At 48.8% G+C, this 9,662-nt stretch overlaps 2 protein-coding genes and 1 long non-coding RNA gene across 3 annotated transcripts in view; all 3 read right to left on the bottom strand.

Annotated features, from left to right (window-relative positions):
- The window catches only part of LOC103460400 (nucleus accumbens-associated protein 2-like), a 7,986-nt gene extending 6,060 nt beyond the window's left edge, over positions 1-1,926 (bottom strand). The window contains exon 1 of the mRNA XM_017303275.1: positions 1,223-1,926. Coding sequence (XP_017158764.1) covers positions 1,223-1,717 — 495 coding nt within the window. The 5' untranslated portion in view covers positions 1,718-1,926. The remainder of the gene's footprint in view (positions 1-1,222) is intronic.
- Positions 1,927-1,948: 22 nt separating this feature from the next.
- Positions 1,949-5,794, bottom strand: LOC103460376 (uncharacterized). The gene is made up of 3 exons (XR_532911.2): positions 5,294-5,794; positions 5,118-5,145; positions 1,949-2,127 (listed from the first exon to the last, which is right to left on the bottom strand). It is a non-coding gene; the product is annotated as an uncharacterized LOC103460376 (long non-coding RNA).
- Positions 5,795-7,743: 1,949 nt separating this feature from the next.
- qsox2 (quiescin Q6 sulfhydryl oxidase 2) overlaps positions 7,744-9,662 on the bottom strand; it is a 12,472-nt gene continuing 10,553 nt past the window's right edge. The window contains exons 8-9 of the mRNA XM_017303274.1: positions 9,390-9,469; positions 7,744-9,291 (exon numbers count right to left, since the gene is read on the bottom strand). Of these exons, the coding sequence (XP_017158763.1) occupies positions 8,652-9,291; positions 9,390-9,469 (720 nt within the window). The 3' untranslated portion in view covers positions 7,744-8,651. The remainder of the gene's footprint in view (positions 9,292-9,389; positions 9,470-9,662) is intronic.

Raw genomic sequence — 9,662 nt, 5'->3', positions numbered from 1 at the left:
TGCTAGCTGCAGCACAGCTCTGTGCTATGCTAGCTGCAGCACGGCTCTGTGCTATGCTAGCTGCAGCACAGCTCTGTGCTATGCTAGCTGCAGCATAGCACAGAGCGAGGGGAGGAAGGATGAGCAGCACCACATTAGATTGTGATTGACAGCGCTAAAACTCTCCTGCCTCTGATTGGTTGTTTCTAGCACTGAGAGAAGGCAGAGGAAATAGATTTTTCACAGATTACCTCTCATACCAAACTGTCACAACATAATGACAGTTTTAACAAATATGTGAAAAAAATATTTATATAAAATACTGCAGCTTTAATTTCACTCAGGAGAGGACGGATCAGGAGGGACATGGATTAGAGCTGCTGCTGACTGACTCCTCTGTTAAGTGGTAAAAGGTACAAGGGCAAGTTAGTATATGAATATGTTGGTAATTTTTTTCCTTAATTCATTAAATGCTAGTGAAAAGGAGGCAAACAGTAGATTGTAGCTAAGCTAACTATGCTAAATGGTTGATAGTCTCACACAGTCTACTCACCTCTCTTGGAAAAAAACTGAGTTATAAATTAACACTCTTGCCTTTTTCTCTCTCTATTTTTTGAAAACCTGATTTTATAACTTTTCTTAGCAGCTTAGTAACAGCCAGTCGTTCGTGTTTCCTACTGTCTGCTGCTAACAGCGTCACTCTGAAGCTCCCAGCAGGAACGAACCATTTAACCCAGACAGGGGGGTTCAGGGCAGATATGGATGTTTGCTTTTGATCTTTGAGGGGGAACATTACATTTTTACTGCTAAAAACAAACTTTGAAAATACAATATGATTCATTTTGTAATTGACAGGGACCCGATTTTGTTTTATTCCTATGAACAAAATATAAATAATTAAATTGTGGAGGGCCCCCTGCTGGTCAGGGCCCCTAGAATTGTCATCACTTTTGCTCCCTATAACGCGCCCCTGCTCAAAGGTCACATGACCTGATTTAACTTTCATGTAAAATAATTAAAAACCATCTGGAGGGAAGTCCAGCAGCTGAAGCTTGGTCCAAACCAGGTCATGAACAGAACCAGGATCCAGACGCCGCAGCAGATCTAAAACCAACCAGCTTAGTCAAAGTCCAGGCCTGAAATGCTATGGTGGGATCACCAGGCCAAACTTCCTCCACAACAATGTGGGAGTTACTGCTGCTCAAAGTGGGTGCACAAACTTATGGGCTGTACATAGTTTTTAAGTGTTAAATAAATGATGTAATGTTGGTGTGATGCAGTTCCTGGTGTTCACCTGAGAGTCGCAGCACAGCGGAGAGGATGAGGAGGACGCCTTCATCATCATCAGCTCCATGCCTCGCTCCACGATGTTCTGGATCTGGAGGTAGCCGGCGGTGTACATGAGCACCAGCTGCTCGCTGGCGGCCATGCTGAGCCGTCCGGTGTAGCAGAACGACAGGATCTGCTGGAAACAAGCCGGCGTCACCGACGACGGAAGCTCAAAGACGGCCTGGGAGGAGGATGGTGAGGAAGAGGAGGAGGGGTCCGCCACAGAGCTGAAGAGGTCTCTGAAGTAGAGCGAGGAGGCCGCCAGGACGGCCCGGTGCGCCTTAAAGGCCTGTCCCTGGACCAGGATGGAGACGTCACAGTAGTGGCCCAGCAGCCGCTGTTCGTTCAGGCTGCCCAACACGCTGCTGCCGAAGTCCGGGATCTCCACCTGCAGCAGCCCCTCCGCCATGATGGATGCAGCGCTCTGCAGGACAGGAAACTGGAGCAGGGGTCAACACCGGGTGCGGTTAAGTGTCGGGAATGCTGCGCAAGAGTCCTGATAAAGGTTTCACATCCATGAGGTCAGAGCCGAGGGAGGTTCAGGTGGTTCAGGAGCCAAGGGAGGTCCAGGTGGTTGAGGAGCCAAGAGAGGTTCAGGAGGTTCAGGAGCCGAGGGAGGTTCAGGTNGAGCCAAGAGAGGTTCAGGAGGTTCAGGAGCCGAGGGAGGTTCAGGTGGTTGAGGAGCCAAGGGAGGTTCAGGTGGTTCAGGAGCCAAGGGAGGTTCAGGTGGTTGAGGAGCCAAGGGAGGTTCAGGTGGTTCAGGAGCTGGCAGCAGGTCTGGCGGGATCCAGGAGGATCCTATGAAGAACTGTACACAAGCTGAAAGACAGAAGAAGAGAACCAGTCATCACCTCTGCTTCCTTCACCAATGAATAAATGAAACCAGCAGACTCTGCCGTCAGGAACTAAAAGTTACAATAAAACACTGTAAATACATGGAGCCACCATAATCATTTCTGATGTTCCTGGTATATTGATGGTTCATCATGGATGATGGGAAACCTGATCCTCTGGCTCCTCAGGAGCAACAGCACTCTAAAAGCTGGTGTGAGCACACATTGGTCACAGTCCTCTGTCCTCCAGATCCACCTCCTAATGCCTGGCTCACACGGCGAGACCTTAAACACCTGAGAGACCCCACACCTGGAGATAAAAGCTCTTAGCTACAACAAGTTTGGTTGTACAGTGTGTGGTATGGAGCCACACTGCAGGAGTAACACATGAACCCATTTCACTCACCGGCATCCAGGAAATCTCTCACGACCTCTTGAGACCATCGTCAGCTGAGAGTAAACAAACATGGAAGCAATGGCAGTGGTTGGTGAACTATGTTAAACAGAGACAAAATAAAAAGTCGTCTCCGAGATCCACCAGATGTCCTGGTGTGCCGTGGTTGTTGTTTTGTTTTCTGTGTGTTGGATTCCCCACAGTGTTCCTGTTGCTTTCTGATTGGCCACATGTCACATTCATCAGGCTAAGACAAGCCAACATGTTGACTATCCTTGATTTTAGATCGGTGCAGTCCGAGGTCCTTCCTAGCGGACTCTGAACACATGACAAGAAGACCTCCTGAGATTGTCTCTGGAGTTATCATGGTAATTAGATTACCTTTAAGATCATCGGAAGGGGAAAATTGGGACAAAAGTCATAGAAACCTTGCTGTGTGGCCCAGGCATTAACTCAACACAGTTTCTGGTGATCCCATCTTGTGTGTTCTAGAAACGTTTAGGGTTGTCTGAACTGGATCTCTGGTTCTTCAGAACCGACATTGTAGAAGCTGTTCTCCCAGTTCTGGAGTCACCTCACCAGACTGGGACCACTGGGAAACTTATACAAGTCCTCAGCTTTGAGATTTGAAGTCTCAAACATCTTGGGATCAGAATGTCTCTGACTTCTCCCTTCATCTACATCGCCTCAATGTCCGATTGGTTGGTTAGCCGTCTGTCAGGGTCTGGAAGGCTAACTGGACATTAGCTTTGTCCTTCTCTATCTCGGAAGTGTCTCCACTCTGACCAGGGCACCTCCTGTAGACCACCTGGTTGAGGCGTTCCTTGTAGGCCGCACCTGGCACCCAGCTGGTAGGTGTCGGACTGTTTCCAGGGGCGTCTTTGCTCTGCAGCCTCTGGTATGGCAGAACTGGTCTCTATTCCTCTCTCTTTTTCTGCTGCCCTGTTCTTCTGTGCTTCTCTTCCATTTACTGGGCATTAGTCATTTCCTATATCTGTTGTTGGTCTATGCCATCCAAGGACTTATCCTTCCACAATGTTTCTCCAAGTCAGGGTTGCTAATGCCTAGTTCACATGAGATCTTTATGCTGATTTTTGTCCTGACTTTCCCTTCCAGCAACCTTAACAACAATTGTTGTGATGGTTCTAAAGATAGTCCTAGGGGAAAAAGACTGCCATGGTGGATGTTGGAGACGTCTTTCTGTTTCTTCTCTGTTGAATATAGTTTACATCTCTCTGATCAGCCATGTTTGCTTACTCTGAACTCACATTTGGTCTCTGCAGGATTCGTGAAATTTCCCGTCTGAAATCGGAGCTGCCGTGTAGCTACACACAAACCTACAGCCAACATGTTTAATTGTCATGCATCAGGAGCCTCTAAGGTTTTTAAAATCGGCAACAATTGTAAAATCTTGCTGTGTAGCTAGCAGGTGATTGAGAGTCAGGTAGCAGGTCTTTAAACCTCTCAGCTGGATCTTCACAAGAGAAGATCTAAGTGACTACAGAAACTGCAGTCACAGATGTTAGTGCAGTTCAAGTTGTATGCTCTCTGCTCCTCCTCTGTTATCCAAGAAAGGACCTGAAGTGATTGAACCTCCAGAGGGAAACACAGCAGACCTTTCAGACAGCTACAAGAATCCTGGGATCCCCAAGGAAACTCCAACCTTGATGAGGCTACAAGGTAGACTGCCTCTGGTGAGAAAAACAAGGGAATGGGGCGCAACAAGTCCAGGCCAGTACCACACCTCACCAGTCATCAGGTACCCTGCTGGCAGAATAGCTGCAAGTCACTGATATCAAAACTTGGAAGCACCATGCAACAGCTGGAGCATTCCAGTCCAACATCCTGACAGTACGCCAAGAGTAAGGAGGGAGGTCAAACACCAGAGATCCTGGAGTACAGCAGGAAGCGCAGGAGAAGGACCAGGAGGAACCCTCATAGAGAAACAAAGAAACAAGCTGCATGACACGGAGTCACTGATATCAAGAAGTCCTGCCAGAAACCAGGCTGGTCTGGATTGAAGGACAATGCAGAGGCACTGGTCATAGCAGCAGCAGGACAGGTAGAGGTCATGTTCTACCAGAAGAGACAGAAACCAGAGGCTGCTAAGCAAAGACACCCTGAAACAGCCCAACACCTACCAGCTGGTGGTCTACGGCGACACCTCCTGGACAACGCTAAGGTCCTCTGGGACTCCCAGACCCATGAACAGATTATGTCCAACCAGCTGGACCTAATAGTGATGGACATTGTGAGAACATCAGGAAGGAGGAGGAACTGGTTGGTTCAGAGGGACCCTGAATCCGGACGCTCCCAGGTGGAGACATACTTCAGTCATGAGTTCTGAAATACCAATTTTGCAGTGATTTCAATCTAGATCTGCTTAAGGAGTTCTGCCTAGTTCAGTCCCAGAAAGTTGGACCTCAACCAACCAAGCGCTTGCGGTGGACAGCAACGACCCCAGCAGAAAAGTGTTGTGGATGCCAGAGGGACGTCCCCGGTTGGCTGGGCGGTCCTCCCTTACTTCAGTCCAGACTGAGCAGACCTCACTCAGGCTCCCCGCGGTTCCACGCCGGACTCACCTGGTCCTGCAGAGTTCTGGTCAACGTTCTGGTAGTCCAGCAGACGGACGAGGACGTAGAGACAGACGGGTGGCAGGGAGACAGCAGTGTAAACACAGAGACAGGGTGACAAAGACACAGATGAGTTAAAAGACAACTCATCCGTCCCAGAGACAAGCAGACTGCTCCTTCCTCACCTCCTTCTGCTCCTCTTCCTCCTCTCCGTCTCCATGCAGCAGGCAGGACGGCTGGCAGGCTGGGAGAGGTTTTCTTCTTCTCCTCCGCTCAGTCAATGCATCGTCTGGTGTGTCACAGGAGGGGAGGAGGAGGAGGGGGGAGGCAGGGATACAGCAGACAGCCGAGGAGGAAGAGGAGGAGGAGGAGGAGTCATCTGAGGACAAGCAGGGAGCTAATGCGGCTAACTGCCCTGCAGAGGCTGAGAGACATCGCAGCTCGCCGCTGCAGAGACCCAAACACTGCAAGGTTGACAATCAACCGGAAACACACTCCGAACACACACACACACACAACACATGTTGTCTCACACAGATCAGTGCACGTGTGTGTGTGTGTGTTGTGTGGGTGTGTGAGAGTGTGGCATGACTTGGCCAAATGCACAGCGCTGCATTGCAGTGCCGAGGCTGAGTTGGCATGCCGAGTACATAGCGTGCACACTGCGCCTGTGTGCCAGCCACACACACCGAACACACACACACACACTGAACACACACACACACACACCGAACACACACTGAACACACACACACACACCGAACACACACACTGAACACACACACCTGTTTCTAACATGAGACATCCTGTCTGAGGGTCTGAATCTAGCATCAAGGAGACGGACGGTAGAGGCTTAATGAGGATGCTTACTGTAGGTGTGTGTGTGTGTGTCTGTGTGTGTGTGTCTGTGTGTGTGTGTCTGTGTGTGTGTGTGTGTGTGTGTGTCTGTGTGTGTGTTTCTGTGTGTGTGTGTGTGTGTGTGTGTCTGTGTGTGTGTTTCTGTGTGTGTGTGTGTGTGTGTGTTGGTCTATAGCTTCCTGCTGACGACACTGTTTCACATTGAGGACGTTTCAGTTTCGGGAGGAAAAGCCTATGGACCAGAATTGGATCAGAGGTCCAGAAAGACCCAAACGATCCCCAGAAAGACAGCTGGGATGTGCTGGTCCAGAACCCAGAACTGGACCGGTTCAGGTTCTGGGGGAGTCACACGGTGCGGTTCTGATTGTGGTTCAGGTCTGGTGGAAGCATCTGCACCGGTTGCAGTGTTCCTGAGGACAGGTCGCTGTCACGAGGTTCTGGTTCCCACCCAAAGTCAGGGGGAGGCTGTTTCCAGCTGCATGGTCCCCAACGGGTCAGAATGGGGCCCCACCGGGTCAGAATGGGTCCCCAACGGGTCAGAATGGGCCCCACTGGGGCCAGAGGGCTCTGCTTTGACCAATCTGACCAGATCCTTGATCTACAGTTCAGAGGATAAGAGAGAATCCAGAAGATTAAGCAGAGAGGGAGGAAGGAGAGACGGAATCATGGATTAACATGAATCCAACATGGCCGCCTTCATCCAGAGCAGGAAGAGAACAAAATTATTTAAAACACATCAACCCAACATGTAACAAGCTGATGAAATGATGTATTTCAGTCAGAAATGAACCCACCCAGAAAGCAAAAATCTTTCATGACCTGGTTTGGACCAATTATTTTACATGAAAGATAGCTGTGCGTCAGATTAACGGTCTTACTAGAAACACAAGAGAACAAAGGTTCCGCTCAGAACTGAGAGGAAAAAAGAGCGCTTAGCTTATGTTAAAAATGTAATGCATTAAAATGTAACAAAAATTTTAATTCTGATCTCATTAGAATAAAAGTTTGGATAAAACTTAATTTGAAGGGGTGTGTTAAAGACTGACATGACACTGTCATAAACATGACAACACCTGTCATGAGCATGAAGAAGTCTTTATGGCAGTTATCATGAAGTTTCATTCAGTAAATTATGACACTTTTAATGCAAAGTTGCTCTAAAAGTTGCATTGAAAGTCCATTAAAAATGACAACTTTGCATGAAATTATCATAATTTACAAAATCATGTAAAGTTGGCATTTTTAATGGACTTTTAATGACACTTTTAATGCAACTTTGCATTAAAAGTGTCATTATTTACAGAATGACACTTCATGACAACAGTCAAACATTCATAAAGACTCGTTCATGTTCATGACAGGTGTTACGTCATGTTTATGACTGTCATGTCAGTCTTATGCACACACCTTCAAAGAAAGTGTTACCAAAGTTTGTTCTTGGCATTATTAGGGTGCCAGTAACCCGAACCCCTAGTACTTAGATTGAAAATAATTATTTTAACTGAATGCACAGTAATAAGGCATGTTTTATGGAGTATTTAGTCCATGACAGATGATCAGCAAAAGGAAAGGAAGCCAGAGGAATTTCAGTCCAACAGCAGCCATGATGGATCAACGTGAAGGTCCATGGGGAGTTCGGGTCCGATCAAACAGCACATTTCTCATTTTATCTCCAAGCTCTGGCAGTTAAACAGTTCCATACAATAAATAAAAAAAAGTGTTGAACTTTGACCCAAGGCAACTTTACATCGACTCTGTTTTGTGGTTTAAACATGACTCAGAGCTGCAGCAACAAGATTTATTCACACATCAACAAAGATTACAAATAATCAGAAAAACACAATCTGATTGAAACAGATTCACAGCAGGAAACACCAGAGGGAGTCACAGAGAAACATCAATGAGTAAAACACTGCAGAAACACCTGACCGACTCAAACACGCCACCTAGATGAGAGCAGGTCAGAAATCAACCTCAGTTGAACATCAAACACTCAACCGGGAGTCTATTAACGTTAACAGTTTGTGAGAGCTTCATGTTTGACCACCAGAGGGCGTCAGAACGGAGCAGATGGAAGCAGCTTCATCAGCTGACACACATATTCTGGTTTTCCTGCTGTGATCGGACCCTGACTCAGAACCAGTCTTAACTGGACCAGATCGAAACCACGCTTCAATCCAGTCCTGGTTCTACAAACCGAGCTCTTCATGGAGGTCCAACTCCTCAGTCCTCACCCGTTCCACTGGTACCCGTCCAAACAAGCAGCCGGGTTCTGGGCCGGTCCCAAAGGGTTCTGTTCATCAGCAGGCCCAGCATTTGTCACAAAGAGAACTCAAACTCCAGTCTGGTTCAGATTCAGATACTGGTTTCTCATCGCACCCACTGGTCCATGAAAAAAACCTGGTTCAGAGTCCAGTTCATGGCCCGGTTTTGAGTCCAGTTCATGACCAAAACTTTTCACAGTGTAAAATAAATAAAAACAGAAATAGGTAGAGCATCTTAAATCACTGTCCAGCGCCGATATGACCTGGTCGGGCTGACCCGGTTCTGGTAAAAAACGCTGACCAGTTCGATGGATCTGTTCTGTCTGAGACGCTTCCTTTCAGAACCGTGCAGGAAAGTCAACCAGGGACAGGAAGCAGCGGTTCTGACCCAGTCAGAGTTCTGGTTTGGACCGGCTGCAGGTCAGACGTGGAGTCGAGCGTGGCGCAGCTTCCACCTCCTGGACCGGACTTTGAAGAAGAAGAAGAGCAGCATGAGGAAGAGGCAGGAGCTGCCGTACAGAACCACGCAGAGGCTCATGTCCACGCTGGTGAAGCCCAGGCCCAGAATCCAGAACCCGCCCTCTCCTCGGATCAGAACCGCCTGCTCCACCCGCCTCGGACCCGGCTGGATGGGTTGGAGGTCCGCCTGATCCTTTCCTTTCCTCTCCCCTCCAGCAGCCGGGCGTTCCTCCTGAGGCCGTCTGGTCTGAGCCGGACCGGCGCCGGCAGGGAGGCGTGGGGAGGTCAGGGAGTAACTGGGGTTCAGGTTGGACGCGCCGTAGTGGCGGCGAAGGAAGGCGAGGACGTTGGCGTGATTCCAGACGTGGACGCCGTTGCTCTCCTCGTGGCAGGCGGGGCAGAGGGCGGGGCTTGGCCACGGCGCTTTGGGGGAGACCGGGTCGTCACTCAGAGACCCTGGAGGAGAGGAAGAGGAGGGCGAGATGAAGGAGGAACAAAGATGGAAACAACATGAAACCCTGGAACCCAGAAAACAAGATGGCCGCCTGAAACGCTTCCTTCCCTGAGTGGAGCCGGAATTAAGATGGCGGCTTCCAGAACCACTTTATCTGTTTTTTGTTAAACTGTTCAGTCAGCAGGAAGGAGGCCATGGGATTCTCTCTGAGGTAAAACCATCAGCGCCTCCAGAACTCATCCTCACTTCCTGGACCAGAACTCTCCAGGGCTGCTGGTGGAGTCCAGCCGGGTTCTGGGCTCGGCCCGATCCGCTTTACTGAGTTTCTGCTGATGATACTCAGCAGAAACTCTATAATCCAAAACTCTATAGATTTATCTATAATCCAGGTTAATCCAGCCTGTTAGTAGATTACAGACAATAAAACCTGGATGGCTCCAAAMTTCCTGCTTTAAATTCTGACCCGACTGTTTCTGGACCAGAACCTCTGAGCAGAACCTGATCAGTGGATCACTGATC

This window comes from Poecilia reticulata, unplaced genomic scaffold (assembly GCF_000633615.1).
Source record: "Poecilia reticulata strain Guanapo unplaced genomic scaffold, Guppy_female_1.0+MT scaffold_236, whole genome shotgun sequence".
Taxonomy (NCBI): Eukaryota; Metazoa; Chordata; class Actinopteri; order Cyprinodontiformes; family Poeciliidae; genus Poecilia; species Poecilia reticulata.
The sequence above is the reverse complement of the archived record's forward strand: the minus strand, read 5'-3'. Positions and strand labels throughout refer to the sequence as shown.